Genomic DNA, 20507 nt, shown 5'->3' on the forward strand with positions numbered 1-20507 from the left:
GCCAGTGTTTGACCTTTATTGGGAAGTGAGGTGGGGAGGAGGGCCTGCCCTGGTGCCTGCTTCCTGTTGGTGACCCCTCTTAGGAGTTAAGGCTCCAAGCAGCAAGTGAGAAGAGGGTGCCTGGCTGAAAACAGCCGAGACCTGGTGGTGGCCCCCAAAATCAGCCCAGCCGGGTGCACTGGCCTAGGTGAGGCTGGTATTGGAGCTGCTGGTGGCACTGCCTCGCTTCTGCAGGCAGCGCACGGAGCTGGGGACCTGTAGGCCTGTCGTCACCTGAAAGCTGCCACACCAAACCTGGGAGACAGGGAGGGGAAAGAAGAGGCTGGGCAGCAAAGTCATCCCCCAGAGCCACACGCACCCCCATCTCAGGCCGTGGAGGGGACCTTACTGTGAAAGCAGGCAGCAGTGGCTGAGTGAACTTGGCCTTGAAGGTGTGCAGCAGCTGTTTGGTGCGGGCGTTGTAGAAGGACAGGAGGCCTGGGTGGAGGGCAGAGGGACGGGGGACCGGTTAGAGGGTTTGTGGCAGAGAGATCAGACGGGCAGAGGCGGCTGGAGATGCCAGCTGGGGCCCAGGGTCACCTTGGTGGAAGTCGCAGTGCACGCCCAGGCAGTCAGGCACGGGGGCATCCAGCACCTTGGCCTTGTTGGCATGCTTGGCGGTGAAGCTGACCTGCAGCCAGTTGTTGATGTGCAGGCACCAGGACGCCGCGGTCTTGCCTAGCTGCTCGAAGCGGCCCAGGCTGCGGTAGGCCACCCCCACGCCGAATGCCTTGCTGTCTGGCTCGTAGTGCACCTCCCAATAATGTTCCCCACCGTCGATCAATGTGTCCCCTGTGGGGCAGGTTGGGCAGTGAGAACAGATAGAATAGGGTCCCAGGTGTTCTTCCACAAAGGGGCAGCCACCTAGGTACTCCCCAGACCACAGTTATTCCTTCCAGATACTCCTAGGTCCCCAGCTATTCCTCCCAGATATTTCCCAGGATTTATCAACTTCCTCTAGATACTAAGTCCAGATTCTCTCCAAGCTTCCACTAGTCCTTTCAGATTCTCTACAAGTACAAGCTACTCCTTCCAGATACTTCCGGGCCTTAAAAACTCCTTCCAACTCCCCATGTTCAGTTACTCCTCAGTCCTCAATTCTTCCCAGAAACTAGATAATCCCCAAACCTTTGCTCCTGGCTGATTCCAAGTATTCCCTACTGGAGCCCAGATACTTTCCAGGACTCCAGACTCCTTCTTGTTGCTTCCCAGACTCCCAGTTTGCTCCTTGTGGAGACCAGGTTCTTCCAGGCCTCAGCTTTTCCTGGGGTTCAGATCCCCTCCAGATATCAGCTGAATCCTGAGTCTACATCCTTTCCAGACCCCAGACCCAGATTCTTCCTACCTCAGCTACTCCCCATTCCAGCTATTCCTGAGTTTCAGCTGCTCTGAATACTCCTGCCCTACCCAGATCCCAGCTCATCTCTAGCTGAGAGCTCAGCCCCTCCCCAGAAACAGGACTAACTCCAGATATATTTCTTCTCCAGGTCTACTCTTCCCTGACCTCAGCTACTCTCTCAACCACAACTAGTCTATGCTCCTCCCAGGGGTTAGATAGCTCCCTCTCAAATCTCAGACGCTCTACAGACACCCCCACACCTTCCCCTGCTTCCTCTCCAAACCCTAATTCTGGATAATCTCAGATGCTTTCCAGAAAATCCAAATCTTCCATAGAACTTTAACTTCTCCTCAGGCCTTCGCTTATCCCCAAAACGCAGCAACTCCCTACCTTCCTCTACCTTCTACCCGCTGATAGTACTGACCACACCATCTTCTTCAAACCTCAGCCTCTTTTTTGAGCTCTTTTCTGGATAGTGGTGATTTCCCTAAACTCCAATTCCTTCACGGACTCCGGCTTCTCCTTCAGAGGATCTAATCACTCCTGTAGTGCTAACTAATTCTCCAATCCTAGGTATTCTCAACTTCTCTGACACCAGCTACTTTCTCTGGCTCCTCCAGCTGCTTTATAAGCAATCATTTCCTTCCCAGCTACTTCCCAAATCCCAGTTACTCCCCCAGTCCCAACTATTTGACGGACCCAGGAAATCCCCCCTCAAGCTCCCAACCAGCCACTCCCCAGTCCAGAGCCCCTTTCCTCAGCTCCCTAAGCTCTGGCTCCCCTCAATAATCATTCCTCCCCAAACCTTCCCATTCCAATAACACCACAGCACGTTATTGGGACCATTCCCAGAGAAGCGTTGTTGATGGCTGCCTCAGTTTCCCCAGCCAAAGGAGTTCTCTCCCGCACCCCAGCATCAGAGCCCTGGCCAGAGTCCCCCACTCTCCTCCAAGCTTCCCCCCTCCTTACCTAGCACCGTGTAGGACTCAGCTGTGAAGCGATCCCGTCCCCCACGACCTGAGGGTATCCTCTTGGGAGATGGAGTACCTCTGTGGGTGACAGGGAGGGGAGGGCTCAGTTCAGCCCTCCCCTCCCCATTGGAATGCTTCTCTGGTCCACCCCAGCCACGCGGACTTCTCATCAGCCCTTGACAGTATCTGGTCCTTCTCATATCCTGGGCCCCTGATGTCAGAACATGCCTGTGCCCTTCCTTGTCTGGAAGACTGTTCAGCTGTCAATACCCAGTTCAAAGGCTCCTCTCCCTCGATTCACTATTTTGGCTCCCCAGCTCCACGTCCCTCCCTCCACCCCAGCCTTGACCTCACTGGCTCGTGTGTTCATGTCCATCTTGACCTCCTCTCCCAGAGACTTGGGGAGGGGAGGGGGCAGGCTACCTGGCCGGGGAGTTGACGGGAGACGCCGTCCGCCCCTTGCCGTCTTTCTCTCGAGCTTTGATGTCCTGCACCTTCCCGCCCATGGCGTCCCACTCCACGGAGAGATCGTCCACCCGGAGGTTCTGGTGGGATGTGGACGCATCCAGGCGGAACATGAACGCTGGGGCCGGGCAGACGTGGGAGTCACAGAGATGGGGAAACCCAGAGAGACACAGAGACAGAGAGACAAACAGTGACCAAGACAGACCATGACGGGGACAGAGGACAGAGACAGAGAGAGAGACACCGATAAACTCTCAGAGACAGACAGATACAGAGACAACAGGCAGAAAGACACCAAAAGACACAAGACGGGGAGAAGGGAGGGGGCAGACCATACAGCCAGAGGAGTAAGGCCAAGGGCTTGTTGTCTAAAGGCTCCCAGGCCTGGAGCCATTTTCAAACCACTTGTGCTGCCCTGAGCTTCCGCTGGGGATTAATCCCAGGAAAGGGGGTGGGCAGCAATATGACAGTTAAGCCCGACTGGGAAAGGCCATGCACTAAGAAGTGTGTGTCAGCAGCGCAGACAGGCTTCTAGGCCATGTTCCATATTTGAATCCAAGCCTTCTGGGTGGCAGTCTTAGCTCTGAAGGCTAAGCAGTCTGTCTGCACTGCTGACACACCCTCCCCAGTTCTATAGAGCACTTACTCACTTGGGGAAGGGGGAGAGAGGAAGAGAGAGTGTGTGTGTGTGTGTGTGTGTGTGCGTGCACGCGTGCGCGTAAACCATCCAGGTATAAAGGGATCAAGATCAAAAGTAAAGGACAGAAGCAGGTTTTATACCAGACACTCAGGCTGCGGAATTCTACTGTGGACTAATCTCTGAGCTTTCTGGCAGCCAGAAAGGGCGAAAAGGGCCACAACATCCTGAAGATTCTCATTTCACGCCCGTCCCTGGGGCCCCGGGAGGGAAGGGTTGTGATCAGAGCCAGGGTAGGTGTGGGGGCCAGTCACCTGGTGTCTCCAGAGTCACCGGCTCGGAGAACTCGCCTGCAACTGCCTTATTGCAGGCCTTCACGCGGAAATTCATGTATTTCATGTCAAACTTGAGGCCTAGGAGACAACAGAGGGAATCAGCACAGACTCGGAGCAGGAGGTTAGAGGCCCCTGTGACTCGGAGCAGGAGGTTAGAGGCCCCTGTGACTCGGAGCAGGAGGTTAGAGGCCCCTGTGACTCGGAGCAGGAGGTTAGAGGCCCCTGTGACTCGGAGCAGGAGGTTAGAGGCCCCTGGGTCCCACAGTAAACCCGCCGCAGTAAACGCCTCATTCTAAGGAGCCCCTTGCAAACGACATCTTACCTGAGAAACCTTACCCGCATACACCTGTGCAGCTATGAATTCCCTGGCCCTGCACCCCACCCAGACGGGCCAGAGCCTTCCCTAGGACTCCGGCTGGTATTACAGGGAGCAGGGCAGAGCGGCTTTTTTCTCTGGGCTGGCCAGCTCGGAGGAGGTGCCTCCAGGGAAAATTGTCAGGGCTCTTGGCTAGTCTCCTGGGGAATGCAAGTCCCAGAGCCAGAAAGTGCAACCCCTGGATCTGGGCGTACCTGGTGACGTAGTAAAGATTTTCCCTTCTCCTAGGCTATATCTTGCCCTCCCTTCTGTCCTTTTCTTAAGGTTGCTTCCGATCTTAAAAAATAAAAAGAAGCTTTCGAGCTGTCTTCCCCCTCAAGTTAAACCTCTTTGGAGAGCTTAGGAACACCCCCTTCGCTGCCCCCTCAACCTGCCCCCCCCACCCCCGCCTTGTCAGTCCCCACCTTGCAGGACCCCCTTAGTGGCCACTCTTTCCCTCCTAAGAACACTGTCCTTCCTCGGCAGCCAGAGCACTGCCCTCTCCTGGCTGCCCCTTCTGGTTGCTCCCCTTGGTCTTTGCAGGCTCCTTCCCCCCTCGCCACCCCTCCCGGGTTCCCACCCAAACTGCCTCAGCCGTCTTTGGATTCCCTTCTCTGAATTCAGGGGTTTGCTCAGCAGCGCCATCTACTGCTCGAGAGCTAAAATTGCCACCCAGAAGGCTCAGATTCAAATATGGGACATGGTCTAGGGGTCGGCAAACTGCGGCTCGCGAGCCACATGCGGCTCTTTGGCCCCTTGAGTGTGGCTCTTCCACAAAATACCGACTTCTGCGCATGGGCCACGAAGTTTCAATCGCACTGTACGTGCGCGCCTGCACGTGGTATTTTGTGGAAGAGCCACACTCAAGGGGCCAAAGAGCCGCATGTGGATTGTGAGCTGCAGTTTGCCGACCACTAGTAGGCAGTGGTTCTTAACCTTCTGGTTCTTAACCTTCTGGCCCTTTAAATACAATTCCTCATGTTGTGACCCAACCATAAAATTATTTTCGTTGCTACTTCATAACTGTAATGTTGCTACTGTTATGAATCGTAATGTAAATATCTGATATGCAGGATGGTCTTAGGCGACCCCTGTGAAAGGGTCGTTCGACCCCCAATGGGGTCGCGACCCACAGGTTGAGAACCGCTGGTAGAGTCACTCACTGTGTGCCTCAGTTTCCTATTCTGCAAAACAGCGATCATATTCCCCACACTGAGCAGGGTTCACATGAGGATGAGATGAGCTGAGGAATGGAAATCATAAACAACCAAAACCCTTCTGTCTTTCCAAGCAATCAACGAGATAGTGGGTTGATTGCAAGTAAACATAGGTTATTTCCGTAGGTGAGCACATTCACCTCTTCCTCAATACCACACACCTTTTAATAGATTCGACTTCCTGCCCGGAGGAACTAACTCACTAGGAATTTTGTAAAAGGCGAGAGAGTGTGGCTATAAAAAGGATGCATCAGAAAGCCCGTGACAGAGCAGATCTCTACCTGGACTGTGGTGGTAGTGACAGGAATTTGCCTGTGGGATAAGATTGCATAAGGGATCACACACACACACACACAGAGGGTGTGTGAAACTGGTGGAATGTGAATCAACACTGTAGAATGTAGCCTTGTCAGCTTCCTGGTTCTGATACTGAACTACAGCCATGTAAGCTGCCACTGCTGGAGGAAGCGGGACATACCCAGACAATGGACTATTGTTCAGCCTAAAAAAGGAAGGAAATTCTGACACGTGCTACAACATGGATGAACCTGGAAGACATGCTCAACGAAATCAGCCAGTCACAAGAGGATAAACACGGTATGGCTCCACGCATAGGCGGTACTTCTAGTACTAAAATTCAGAGGAACAGGAAGTCAAGTAGGAGGAGGAGAAATGAGAGTTAGTGTTTAATGGAGACAGAGTTTCTTTCAGTTTTGCAAGATGAAAAGTTACAGAGATGGATGGTGGTGACGGCTGCACAACAATGTGAATGTTAATGCCACTGAACTATACAGCCTATGGTTAAGCCCGGCTGTGGTAGCTCAGTGGATTGGGCGTCATCCCATGGACCAAGAGGTCCTGGGATCGATTCCCAGTCAGGGCACATGCCCGGGTTGCAGGCTCGATCCCCAGTATATCATTGATGTTTCTATCTCTCCCTCTCCCTTCCTCTCTGAAATCAATAAAAATATATTTTTTTATATATATATTTTATTGATTTTTTACAGAGAGGAAGGGAGAGAGATAGAGAGTTAGAAACATCAATGAGAGAGAAACATCAATCAGCTGCCTCCTGCACATCTCCCACTGGGGATGTGCCCGCAACCCAGGTACATGCCCTTGACCGGAATCGAACCTGGGACCCTTCAGTCCGCAGGCCGACGCTCTATCCACTGAGCCAAACCGGTTTCGGCTTTTTTTTTAAATGATTAAGATTGGCCCTGACCATTTTGGCTCAGTGGATAGAGCGTCAGCCTGCGGACTCAAGGGTCCCAGGTTCAATTCCGGTCAAGGACATGTACCTTGGTTGCGGGCACATTCCCAGTGGGGAGTTGTGCAGGAGGCAGCTGATCAATGTTCCTCTCTCATTGATGTTTCTAACTCTCTATCCCTCTCCCTTCCTCTCTGTAAAAAATCAATAAAATATATTTTAAAAAATAAATAAATAAAGTAAAATAAAATGGTTAAGATTGGGCATGCTCTCCCTCCCAGGAGCACGCCCAAGCCTCCTCGGCCCTTCTTTCCCCAATCCTAAACTCGAAGGACCCCACAAAGCTTGCAGCCAGGGCAGCAATGAGCAGTGACACCTCATCCAGGACTAACCCCCCTGAACCTGTTCCCAAGACTCCCTTTTCTCTGACTTTTTTTTTTAAGTTTTCACCTAAATTTATTATTTAGCTACAATTACTCCCTCCATGTAAGATGCAATTTTGTTGGCAAAATTTTTCTTCTTTTATCCTGTGCAAGTGTATTTATTCTCCTTTAAATATATCTCTGACTTCTTAATCAGCCAAAGGAGCCCGACCTAGGCTCATTTCCCAACCTAGTCCCTCTCCTGTTATCCCTAGGCCCTTCCCCAGCTTTAACAAATGTCCTGTAGCCCTAGCCTGTTTGGCTCAGTGGATAGAGTGTTAGCCTATGGACTGAAGGGTCCCAGGTTTGATTCTGGTCAAGGGCATGTACCTCGGTTGCAGGCTCAATCCCTGGCCCTGGTTGGGGTGCATGTGGGAGGCAACCAATCGATGCATCTCTCTCACATCTATGTTTCTCTCTGTCTCTTCCCCTCCCTTCCACTCTCTCTAAAAATCAATTGGAAAAGATCCTCGGGTGAGGATTAACAACAACAAAAAATGACCTCTAAAATAAAAAAAGTAAAAAAAGAGGTTAAGATGATAAATGCTATGTTATATGTATTTTACCACAATAAAAAAGATTGAGGCCGAAGCCGGTTTGGCTCAGTGGCTAGAGCGTCGGCCTGCAGACTGAAGGGTCCCGGGTTCGATTCCGGTCAGGGGCATGTACCTGGGTTGCGGGCATATCCCCAGTGGGAGATGTGCAGGAGGCAGCTGATCGATATTTCTCCTCATTGATGTTTCTGACTCTCTGTCTCTCTCTCTTTCTCTCTGTAAAAAATCAATAAAATATATTAAAAAAAAAGATTGAGGAAAAATGGGGTGTGTTTATTTTGATTCCCACGCAAAGGATAAACCAATCGCTTCTCAGGCCATCTTGTAGACGGGTGGCTTTTCTTTCCCGCAATTAGCATACTTATTATTAACTATGTTTGCTAATTACAGACCAGGAACAGGCTGATTACAGCGCAGGAGCTGTGGTGCTAGTTATCCTGCCAGCAAGGCTCCCTGCCCGAGGGTTTCCCTGGCCCAGGATGGCTCTGACACCCAACTCTCTCCCCCATCAGACCCTCCCCTACCAGCTGGGTGGACTCCCCCAAGCTTTCTTTTTTTTTTTTTAAATATGTTTTTATTGATTTCAGAGTAATAACTGTTATTATTACTTCCTGAGAGAAACATCAACACTGCCCCCTGCACGGATCGAGCCGGCAACCCAGGCACGTGCTCTGACCGGAATCGAACCACAACCTCCTGGTTCATGGGAGGACTCTCAACCACTGAGCCACACTGGCAGAGTCTTTCTGCTTTCTTGTACCTGCCAAGGAAATCCCCCAATCCTGAGAGGGTGGCCCAGAACACCAGCTCCATGAGGGGAGGGATTTTTGTCTGCTTTCTCACTGCTGTAAGGACAGCACCTAGTACAATGTACTCACTCAATAAACTAGAATGAATGAATGAATGAATAAAGGAGAGTAGAGAAAGATGTGGATGGAGGGTGCCTTCTTCCCCTGTGTCCCTCATCTGTAACATGGTGATAAGCCGGCCTGTTACGTGTGGGTAAAGCGTTTAGCACACAGTGAGCCCTCGGTCAGTGGTGCAGGTGCTGTCATCAGCAGCCTTGTTATTACTACTTCCTGCTGCTCCTGGTCAGTCCATCCAGGCTGCTCTCCCCGGTGAGTATGGGGGACCACCACCCATCCCCAGCTGGCTGACAGGGAGACGGGAGCCAGGCGGGACTGGGCGGCACAGGGGGGCTGGCGGCTGGGCCGAGCCGCCCTTACCGGTCAGGGTGTGCTCCGTCTGCCGGATGCCCTCCACAACCATCCAGGGCTGGTCCTCCTTGAGGCGGGGCGGGCCCTCGAAGTTCGTCCGCCGGTACTCCAGCACGTAGTGGTCGATCTTGCTGTCCTCCTCCGGCATGCGCCACACCAGCGTCACACAGTTGTCTGCCACCAGGGTCTCGGCCAGGTCGATCACAGGGGCACTGGGGACTGGCCGGGAGAGGGGGAGGGGGCAGGCCTTGCTGAGCCCGCACACAGGACAGGCCTCCTTGGGGACGAGGCCTCCTCCGGACCCCACGCATGGGGGCCTCTCTGAGTTCTGGGGCCTGGGGGTGCAGCCTCATCAGGTTCCATCAAAGTGTTGGGGGGGGGGCAGAGCTTTTTCAGGGTTCAACCAACAAATGGCTGGGCCTTTTCAGGATTCCACCACTTACAGGTAGAACATTTCCAGAATTCTCTACCAACTAGGGGCGTGGCCTCCATGGACCCCCACCACTGCTGGGCGGGGCCATTGGGGCGCTGCCACCACTGCTGGGCGGGGCCTTTGGGGCGCTGCCACCACTGCTGGGCGGGGCCATTGGGGCGCTGCCACCAGGGGCGGGGCTTCCTCAGGATTCCACCAGGTGTGTGGCCTCCCGGTGGCACCAGGGGGGCTTCTTTATGGCTCCACCCAAGGGCATTTTTGGGGTCCCCACACCTGGCTGTCAGCCTCACTCCAAGCCTTCTCTCAGGGCCTCCCAGACGCCCCAGCCACGTCTCTGAAACCCTGGGGCGGTCCCCTCTCACCCGGCAGGAACTTGAGTGCCTGTAGCATCCTCCTCTCCTGGGCAAAGTCCACCATGAGGTGACTCATGTTGTCGCTGACCTTGGCTTTCAGTGACAGCCGGAAGGCAGGGGCCATGGTCACACTGCAGGGAAGGAAGTGGAGGCAGCCTGCTGGCAGGCATCTCGGGGGGCCCCTCCGGCCTGGTCCTCTGAGGTATGGGGGTGACTCCTCCCCCTGGTTTTGGTCCAGTGCTCTGGGCCAAGGGACCCTCACCTGGGTGTCCCCACCGTCATACCAGGGGCAGGGCACTGGGGTGGGGCCAGATCCAGTATCTTACCCATCTTTGAGTTGCTTGGCAGCCTAGAAAGAGGGACAGAATAAAATTCAGAGTTGTCGCGACTGCATTAGAAAACCACTGTACAGACAGGAAGACAAGCGCGGCAGCCATGCTGAAGTCCCCAGCACTGGGGCAGAAACCCTTGGCTGCGCCCTGAAAGGACAGAGGGCAAAGACACCACCCCTCCCCCACCTCCTGCCCACTGCCCAGAACATACAATTGGCAGAGTTAGCAAATAAAAAACACAGGACAGCCAGTTAATTTGCATTTTAGATCAACAATGCTTTTTTTAGTTATAGGTATGTCCTATTCGATATTTATAACATACATATACAGTAAGTCCTCACTTAATGTCGTCCATAGGTTCTTAAATATATATATATATTGCTTTCAGAGAGGAAGGGAGAGGAAGAGAGAAGTACAAACATCAGTGATGAGAGGGAATCATTGATTGGCTGCCTCCTGCACATTGGACTGAGCCTGCAACCCAGGCACGTGCCCTTGACCAGAATCGAACCTGGGACCCTTCCGTCCGCAGGCCGATGCTCTATCCACTGAGCAAAACCGGCTAGGGTGTCAATAGGTTCTTAGAAACTGCAACTTTAAGCGAAATGATGAGTAATAAAATCAACCTTATGATAGGCTAACTGATATAAACAAGAGGTAGGTTCCTATAGCCTATTTCTGGTCACAAGAACATCACCAAACTTCTAAATAAAGGCCCCAGACACTTCTAATATTAAACATGGAAATAACTGTGAGCTGTACACCCATTTAAGAAGGATTAAAGAAACAAGAAAGAGAATGATTTCCAACCTCCCGATTCCAGTTCAGGGTTGCAGGTGGCCGGAGCCTCTCCCAGCAACTCAGGGCACCAGGTAGGAACCCACCCTGGACAAGACACCTTCCCATCACAGGCGCACTTACACCCACCCTGCACTGGATTCAGACTGCAACAGGGTAGACACACCAATTCACCCCACGTGCCCAGCTTTGGGATGTGGACGGGACTGGAGTCCCTGGAGAAAACCCACGCGGATATGGAGAGAACGTGCACCCTCGACACAGGGAGTGGCCTCAACCAGAATTTTTCCCCCCATATCAGTGTTATAACAAAACAACTTTGAATAAAACAATGTTATTCAAGGACCTGCCGTACTAAATATTGCATGGGATATAGTATACTAAAAAATTACTCATTGTTAAATTTAAATTTCAAATACATAATTATTATTTTAATATAAATATATCCCATGCAACATTTGAGAAATACTTATATAAACATTTGCATGGGACATACTTATACTAAAAAAATTATTCTTTGTTAAGTATGAACTTCAGGTTAACAACAAATAATTATTATTTACTTATTTTTAAAACTTTTATTTCTTGATTTTCAAAGAGAGAGAGAGAGATTTGTTGTTCGACCAATCCACACATTCACTGGTTAATTCTTGCACGTGCTCTGAGCAGGGATCTGCAAACGTGGGTCATTGGAATGATGCTTCAACCACGCCACCTGGCGAGGGCCAACAATTTTTTTTTTTTGGATAAGTATGTCCCAAAGATCACATGGAACATACTTATCCTAAATATTGCATGGGCCATACTTTACTAAAAAGTTACTTGTGGTGGACATGAAATGCAAATTTAACAGGGTGTCCTGCATTTTGTCTGGCAGCCCTACCAGCATGGCTTCTGAGGCCCCACCTGAGGAAAGTCTTCGCTGTCTGTGGCCTGCAGGGTCTGGTTGGCCGTCTCCAGAAGCTCCTCAGAGCTCTCCAGGGCCCGCGTGCAGGCAGCCAGCTGGTTCTGCGGGTGGCAGGGCACTGAGGGAGGAAACCTCTCACCCCAGTGCATCAAACCCTCCCAGGCCTCCCCATGCCTTTGGGATTCAGGGCACCACACCCTTTTCCAGCTCCAAGTGGGAGCGGAAGCTGGAGAAAGGTTGGGTGTTGCTCCTCAAAGAACATCAGCATCACCTGGGGATCCTTCCTCAAACACTCACGTGCCCAGGCCACACCTGAGCCCAGGGCTCAACGTCCCCGGGGATGGGAATCTGGGGTGTTAGGAAGTTGCCCAGGAGGTTTCAATATAGCCCCACCAATCCCACAGGAGCCATGGGGGGTATTTGGCCATCAGATCTGGGGGACCAGTGGGAAGGGCTGAGAAACGAGTCACTGGGTGAGAACAGGAGGGAGGAACAGCCAGCTGTGGGGGTGTGGCTGTGGCAATGGCGACAAGCGGGCGGAATGGACAGGGGATTAAGAGGGAGAACAGGTGGGTGGGGGGTTGAAAGGTCATGGCCAAGGAGGGGCCCGGGAAAAGAGGCGGCGAGGCCAGCATCATCAGGGTGTCTGGCTCTGGACACTGGGAACACGGGAGCATCTCCAAGAAGGGACAAGGAAAAGGGGCAGGTTTGGAAACAGACATGAGGCCAGCTGAGAGCTGAGGGGTGCAGTGGAGATGGCATCTGGGGTCTTGGAGAGTCCCCCGAGACACACACCTGCAGCTCGTAGGTTCGGCTGGCACGGTCCTGTTTTATCTTCATGAGCATCCCCTCCTTCAGCTCCTCCAGGAGGGAGAAAAGGGACTGGAACTCCGCCTCCAGGTCCTCCTGCACCTTGGCCGAGTTCGCCTTGGAGAGACGTTGCAGGTCTCAACAGCCAGGACTGGCCAAAGCCCATGCTCAGATGGGGAAACTGAGGCCTGGACATGGCAGCCGGACCCAGAGTTCCACGGTTATCAGCAGCAACAGGCTCGCTCACAGGGCTGCCCCCGCCCTCCCGTCCATCACCTGCCCTCACCTCCATGTTCAGCAGCATCTGCTTGAGGGAGTAGATAAAACTCTGAATCTCTTCATTCTTCACAGCCAGCGTGGTGATGATCTTCCGCAGAGCCTCCTGCCCCCACGGGAAGCGCGCACACACACAAGGCCAGTAAGCCCCTCAGCCTGGCCCAGCTCCCTCACTTGGAGCTCATCGCTCCAACCTCCGGAGATCCAGGGAGGTGTGGGGCCACTGTGCCAATGCGCTTGGGCACTCAGCAGGAGGCAGGCCCCGGGGGAAGCTCTGGTCTTACCTTCCCTCACCCAGCAGGTGGGCACCATGAAGATACCCATTTCACAGGCGAGGAGACTGAGGCACAGAGTGAGCCTCTCAGTAAGGAACAAACTCTGGGCCAAAGCACAAAGCCTGCAAACCTCCGTCCTGAGGGCGGGGCATGATAAGGTGAGGGGCCCGCTTGGGAAAAGAAAACCCCAAAGGAAACTGATGCCTGCAGCAGATGGGCTGACCTGGGGAAGGGGAGGCCCTCGGAAAAGGGCTTGGCAAGGAGAACGGAGGAAGCTGAGGAGAGCGGGTGCCGGAGAGCCAGGTAAGTGGGGAAGGGGGATGGTCTGGAGGAGGGGATGCCGGGAGGGAATGCTGGGAGGGAAGGCGGCGTGGGAGGGTCTTGCTGGGGCCTGTAGCTCTGACCCAGGCTCGGACGGGTCTGTTTTCTGGGGGCGCAGGGTCGGTGGAGTCACCTGTGCTGAGATGGTGGGGCGGGGCCGGGACACCTGGTCCGCAGTCCGGATGGAAGGCGTGGGGGATGGGGTCAAGGTTGCGCCTGGGATACTGGGCGGAGGTGGGGGTGGGGGTGGGGGTGGGGGCTAGGATTATACGGGGTCTGGGCAAATGTGGGGGGCTACATTCCCAATGGAGGGGTTAGACTGGCCAGACTGCGGCGGGGGTGGAGTCTGCACTGCAGAGCAGCTGGGGGCGGGGGCGGGAGGGAGGGCGCTGCGGCATCCCCTGGTCCCCTCTCTTTGGGTACCCGAGGCGGGTGCCTCCACGCCCCGCCCTGGTCTTACCCTCTGGTCCTCCATGGCTGCAGCCCAGCTCGTCCCGGCCCGGCCCGCGGGCCCCGCTGGCTCTTCTGGTCCCCAAGCTGCCTCGGCCGCTGCCGGGAGCCAATGGCCCGCCGAGCCCTCGCCGCGCCGCCGCGCCCCCCTTCAGCGCTCCATCACTGGCCACAGCGCGCAGGCGCGACCCCCACCCACCGCGGCAGGCTGGGAAATGTAGTCCCGCGCTGGGGTCTCCGCGAGCAGGGACACCCCTAATGGCTCACCCACCCACCCACCTCCAACCCCGCACCCCCCGAACCTGGGACGCACTCGGTGACGTTGGTAATTGGCGGTGATGGCTGAGCGGAAGGGAGCCTGGAGCTGGGAGACAGGACGTCTGGGTTCGACCCCAAGCCCTGCCCTGTGACCTAGAGCCCATCCGAGTCCCCCTGGGGCCTCAGTCTCCCCACCGCATCACCCACACTGCTGCTCACGCTGGAGTTCCACCGAGAACTGGCCCCCGAGATCTGGCCCCTGACGGCTCACAGCCTTGCATTTACTGAAAAGCCAAGGCCTTTGCCCAGCGGACGTTCTGGCTTCCATGCCTTCTTTCCCTCCGAGATCTGGATTCAGCTCTTCCACCTCCACTGCGCCCTGTCCCCACGCCCCGCTGCGGCATCACCTGCCCTTCCAATCCCCGCCCCCCTCCCCCCACCCCCAGGCCAGGTGTGTTTATATATAGCCTTACAGAAAGATCTCCACTCAGTGGGACACATTCCCACTCACATATGCAGATGCCTTTCAAATAAAATAAAATAAAAAAACTTCGAGAAACGGAGGCAAAAGGTGGCTGGGAATGGAGCCCCCTGCAGCATTGTTCCCCAGACATCTGCTGCCTGGCCCAGCTGTCACACCTGCCTCTGTGTCCGGGGCAGAGATTGTGGCAGGAAGTCTGTCACATGGGAGGGATAGAGGTGGTGGCAGGTGCCATCCAGGAGAGGAAGGCCTGATGGGGGGGGGGGGGGGTCCATGGGCACAGCCCTGGTCCTCTTTGGGCCTCTCTCCCCTCTGCACCCCCTTCTGTTGTCCACCACTCCAGCTGCCCACCCCTTCCACTCAAAGCTCCTCTAAACCTTAGTCTCTCTGCTCTGCCAAATAAGGCCTGTCTCTCTCTGATACTCAGTACCTTAGGAGAGTTGAAGGGGTCTAGCAAGGATCCTCAGAGGGGGCCCTTAGGATAAAATTAAACCAAGACCCACATACCAGCCTTGCGTGACCTGGCCTCACTGGCCTGTCATCACCACCTCACCCCTGCGGCCTCCCCTCCCTCCCCCTTGGCCACCCACTGGCTTGTCTTTCTTTTTGTTTTTTCCCAGCACACCAAGCTTGATCTCTCCTCTGGGACTTTGCACATGCTGTTCTCTCTGCCTGAAACACTTCCCTGGATTTCATCTCTCTATCCTCAGCTGCAATTGTGTCTCAAATGCCAGGAGCTTAATGTAAACTCACCCCTTCTGGGGGATCTAACAGGTGCCAAAAGCAAACTCTTTTTCTAATCAGCCCTCTTCTTCTCTCTTTTGACCATTCAGACCCCGGCTCATATGTCACCTCCCCTGAGAGGCCTTCCTTGACCACCCTCAGTAAGTAGATTCTCACCTCATCCTCATCCCCTATTGCCACTCCCTCTTCCTTTCCTCCATTATTGTTCTTATTTCACGACTTCCTGTCTCTCTCTCTGCCCTGGGCCATCAGCTGCCCGAGGGTGGGATTTTTGTCCGTCTCAGTCATCTCTGTGTCTGTGTCCACGGTGTCCAGAAAGGGCCTGGCACATACAAAGCGACGTTTGTGTGGCTGAGAGCTGGGCATGTCATAAAGTCCATCTTGAAATTTCACAAGTGCTGAGAGAGTTATACTCATTTCTCAGATGAGGCCACTGTAGCTCAGCAAGAAGTGAGCTTGCAAAAGATCATACAGACAGCAAGGTTCTAACCTCTTACTGCCTCACCACAGTGAAGGGCTCTGGGAGTAAGACCGCACGTGTACACACACACACACACAGAGAAAAAGAAAGAGAGAGAGAGAGAGAGAGAGAGAGAGAGAGAGAGAGAGAGAGAGACGTCACTCACCTCTTCTGCCTCCCGGCCCTGCAAGGAGCCACAAGCCTGAGTGTGCAACAGGGGCCCAAGTTGCAGCAGGGGAGGCAGGACAGCCAGGTGACCTTGACCTGTCAGGTGGCACAGTCTCAGGCCTGGGAGCAGCTCCTTGTCGAGTGGAGCTTGTGCCCGCCATACATCACCAACCGCAACCTCAGCCTGGAGGTCTGAGAGCCTCAGTGATGACTCTTCTGGCGACCACCTGGCAAGCTCACTGCAACTGGACCATGTGACTGTCAACAACAATGGGAACTACTTGTGCTGGGCAGCCATGGAGATTCCTGGATTGGTGGAGGCCAAGGGCGATGGAGCACAGCTCCCGGTGGACAGGGGTGTGAGAGCAAGTGGGGAGAAGAGGCAGGGACTTGGCACTTGTAGAATCTTAAGACTAGAATTTCAAACAGCTGGAAACAAGCTCTAACCTCAAATCAGATTTTTAGGAACAGAAATCCTGCAAATGCCAAGAACATCAAGTTATAAATCACAGCACCAAAGGCATGCTTAAACTTATAACTCTAGACCAGAGCTCTGGCAAACTTTCTCTGTAAAGGGCAATATAGCAAATAGTTTCTGTTTTGTGAACCAGGGGGTCTCTGTTGCAGCCACTCCGCTCTGCCTTTGTAACCCCTGCAGAGGTCAGTAGGCTAATGGCGGCACTGGGTTCCAATAAAACTTTGAGCCCTGGCTGGTGTGGCTCAGTTGGTTGTGTTGAGACATCACAATTCCATTCCTGGTCACCTGATAGGGTTGTGGGCTCAATCCACAGTGGGGGCTGTGCAGGAGGCAGCTAATCAATGTTTTTCTCTCTCCCCCTCTTCCTTCCTCTCTCTCTCAAATCAATAAAAACGTATTCTTAAAAAGAACTTTAAATGATATAAAGGAAAACAGTGATCATCTATGGGGGTGGTATGTACAGGGAACTTTCTGCAGAGATTGAAACATTCTATGTTTAGATTGATATGTTGTTTATATGTGTGGATACATTTTGTAAGCACTTGTTGAATTATACATTTAAGATCTATGCATTTCACTGTAGGCAAATTTTATCTTATTAAAATATTTTAAAGTATAAAATAAAAAATATAAAAAGGACTTTATTTGAAGAAACAGGCAGTGGGCTGAATTTGATCAGCAGGCTGTAGAGTTTGCTGAACCCAGTTCCAGAATATCACAATCATAAACTCTTAAGTACATCTAATTCTGGAGTTTTTATTAAAAACAATTCCAGCCCGAGCCCGTTTGGTTCGGTGGATAGAGCGTTGGCCTGCGGACTGAAGGGTCCCAGGTTCAATTCCGGTCAAGGGCACATGCCCTGGTAGTGGGCTCGATCCCCAGTTGGGGGCATGCAGGAGGCAGCCAATCAATGATTCTCTCTAATCATCGATGTTTCCCTCTCTCTCTCTCTCTCTCTCTCCCTTCCTCTCTCAATCAATAAAGAATATGTTAAAAAATAATAAAGTGAACTCTTCTCTCTTTAAAAAGGAACTACTTTTCCAGCCCACTAGATACCACACTCACGGCCTTCACAGCTGCCCCCGCCCCCCCAACACTATCCTGATTTCTAGCAGCATAGATCCATTTTGCTGGTTTTCTATTTTATTTAAATGGAACCATAGAGTGTATTCTCTTTTGCATCTGATTTCTTTTGCTCCATGTGTCTAGAAGACTCATTCATGTCGGTGCCTGTGGTAGAGTATCCCAACATGTGACTCCTCTGCCATTTCTCAGCCCGATTTCTATTGATGGGCACGTGGGCAGCTCGGGCCTTGGCTCTCATGAGCAAGGCTGCCGTGGATTCTCTAGAAGGTGTCTTTTCGTCAGCTACGTACACAGTTCTGCGGCACCTGGGACAATTCTAGAATCTCGAAGCACAACATAGAATCTTGCCGTTCTAGAATCCTAGGGCTATAAAATTCTCAGCTCTCAGAACTATAGCTTATAAGGGGCGGTGAACACACTGCAATATACAGATGATGTATTATAGAATCATATACCTGAAATCCTATATAACTTCATTAACCAATGCCACCCCAACAACTTCAATAAAAAAGTAAAAACAAATGAACTAAATGGACACTGCAGACTTAAAAAAATAAAAAGAACTAAAGTGTATGTTCTCATTGGGGCAGATCACTCCCTAAAGAGGCAAACATTGGTTCTTGGGGAGCAAAGAAAAATTTATCTTTTCTATGCATAAACCATAAATATGCACATAATGCACAAATAGATTTACAGTATATCTGTGGTATTAAAATTTCATGGGTGAAGAAATTAACATTTTTAAAAAGACCCCTGGGGCGAGGAGTGACAATAATGAACAGTTGAGAAACCCTGAAATAAAGGAATGGATGGTTCTAGAATCTTAGAACTGCACTCTGGCAAACACTTTAAATAAAGAGACGCCTAGAAGTCTGCAGTCTGAGTAGACCAGAGAATTCTAGAACCCAGAACTGAAAGTCACCGACTCAAAGCTGGAGGGAGCTCTCCAGACCAGCGAAGGCAGCTGCGTCGTTTGCAGACGGAGAAGCTGAGGCGCAGAGAAGGCAAAGTCCTATCAGTGACTCACAGGAGCCAGCGCGGCAGCGGCTTTCTCTCCAGCCCGGCTCGCACGCCCCACTCTGCGTAGGACGGCCTCCTTGGCTGACCCTGGAGCAGGCGCAGGAGAGAAGCCGCCTCTGCCAGGGCTCTGCTCTCTGGAGGTTTCTGATGGCCTCGGGAGCATGCCCAGCCCCTCTCAGACAGAGATGCCCATTCCCCGTCAGCTGGCAGGACTGCCCACTGCCTGCCTCCAGGGCAGTGGACTCTGGCTGTCCTGGCACCCCTGACCCCTCCAGTGATGAGGGGGCCAATCACCAATGAGCAGAGGCACCAGGCTCTGAGCTGTTGGCAGCTGCGAGGGAACCAGTTGGCGCAGGTCCCGTCCTCACAGTGGCTTTCCCGCCCCGCACCGCTGTTTCACAGCCCCCGGGCACCACTGCCCACCTTAGGACCTGAAGATGGAGGGTTCAGGTGCAGCAGTAGGAGCCTTTGGCTGGGGTCACGCCAACTGTACAGACCTGGAAGCATGTCCCCGCTCCGCCAGTCACTGCTGTGTGACCCGGGGCAGGTCACTGACCCTGGTGAGCAGGGTGAGGGATGGAGGTCGCCGTGAGGGTGGTTGAAGCCCGTGACCAGGGCAGGGAGCTCATGATGAAAAAATCCACAGCACCCCAGCCAGACGGGAATGTGTGTCCCTTTCTCAGAAGAGGAAACAGGTGTAGAGTCATCACCTGCCCAGAGTCCAACAGCACGGCAGGCCCCTCCGGTCCCACACAGGGTGGGAGGCTGGGCCCTGAGACAGAGGTTTCTCCTCCGCACGAGGCCTGCTACCCAACGAACCAGACCCCTGACTCCCCCGGTGAGCCTCACCTGGGCTCCCTCCTGCGCCACCCCTGCCGCCTGTGTCTCGCCCACCTCCTGCCCTTTCACCCCAGGACTCTTCATGCTGCTGGAGGCCGGGGTCATGACCTTGGCTGTATCAGGCTGGGCACCCAGTTTTGGGGCTCCTGCCTCAAGGACGCAGGTGAGGGCGCAGGTAGACGTGCCAGGGCAGATGGTTCTGGAGCCATCCCCTCGGGACCCTTCTCCAAGGGGCATAAGTGGGAACTGCAGCCCTTCACAAGCATGGACTGTCCCCCCACCTCCCACTTCTGGAAGCAGGGAGGGAGGGAGGGCTGAGGGCTGAAAAGAGGGGAAGAGGTGAAGGCTGCCCTGTCCATCCATGCTCTTCAGAAGCAGAGACAAAGCCCCCGGAGGTGAGCTGTAGAAAAGCCAGGCTCTTAACGACTGTCCCTTCTTTATTTTCTTCTTTTTAAATATATGTATTTTTATTGATTTCAGACAGGAAGGGAAAGGGAGAGAGATAGAAACATCAATGATGAGAGAGAATCATTGATCAGCTGGCTCCTGCACACCACCCACTGGGGACCAAGCCCACAACCTGGGCACATGCCCTGACCAGGAATCAAACCGCAACCCCTTGGTTCACAGGTTGACGCTCAACCACGGAGCCACACCGGCTGGGCTGGCTGTCCCCTCTGGGTCTGTCATCCCTCCACAGCAACATCCTCTGCTGCCCAGAGGGTCCCAAAGAGGAAGGAGGCAAGGCCTGTGGAGGGGAAGGGGCTGGACATCCCCAGGGAGGACCAGCAGGGCTGTACCTTCCATTCCACCGTGTTTCCCCATCCCCAACCCTCGGTGGCATCTGGCCCCCAAACCTTGCCCAGCCCCAGCCCGCCACCCCACTTCTACAGGCAGAACCTCTCCTGGCCCAGGCTCCTCTGGGCAGCCACGGCCAAGGGAAGAGGAGCCAGACCCCCGGGGACTCAGACAAGACCCGCCAGTGGCTACACGGGATGTGACTGGTCTCGCGAGTCCAGCAGCCCCTCCTGAGACCCCTGTCCTATTTCTTTGACCCTGGACCTCTCCCTTGTCCCCAGGAAACCCCATAAAGGCTCATGAAGAAAGAAAAGCCAGAGTTTGTGGCAATTTGGGGGTGCTAGAAAGATTCAGTGGGTCCTCTGGAGTCCCAGGGATGGCTGAGAGGTCCATGGCAAGGGGGCGCTGTGACGCGGCAGCTCCCCCTCTTGTCCGTGGAGGGACATGTCCAGTTAGCA

General features: G+C 53.5%; 1 protein-coding gene across 6 annotated transcripts; it reads right to left on the reverse strand.

Moving 5' to 3' along the window:
* Window positions 1-2: 2 nt before the first annotated feature.
* FSD1 (fibronectin type III and SPRY domain containing 1) lies at window positions 3-14317 on the reverse strand. 6 transcript variants are annotated; one of them, XM_081092540.1, is made up of 13 exons: window positions 13727-14317; window positions 12681-12776; window positions 12380-12511; window positions 11584-11685; window positions 9874-9896; window positions 9557-9678; window positions 8771-8980; window positions 3766-3864; window positions 2773-2932; window positions 2348-2427; window positions 580-831; window positions 389-477; window positions 3-294 (listed from the first exon to the last, which is right to left on the reverse strand). In XM_081092540.1, the coding sequence occupies exons 1-13, from the start codon at window positions 13739-13741 to the stop codon at window positions 184-186; spliced, it is 1491 nt and encodes a 496-aa protein (XP_080948666.1). In that variant the 5' UTR covers window positions 13742-14317; the 3' UTR covers window positions 3-183. The 6 variants fall into 6 exon arrangements, with proteins under 6 accessions (XP_080948666.1, XP_080948667.1, XP_080948670.1 ...); XM_081092541.1 differs by having other exon boundaries at window positions 671-831; window positions 13727-13889; XM_081092544.1 differs by having other exon boundaries at window positions 9810-9896; window positions 12380-12582; window positions 13727-13889.
* Window positions 14318-20507: the final 6190 nt, after the last annotated feature.

Source organism: Myotis nattereri, assembly GCF_964212035.1.
Source record: "Myotis nattereri genome assembly, chromosome: 5".
NCBI classification, from domain to species: domain Eukaryota; kingdom Metazoa; phylum Chordata; class Mammalia; order Chiroptera; family Vespertilionidae; genus Myotis; species Myotis nattereri.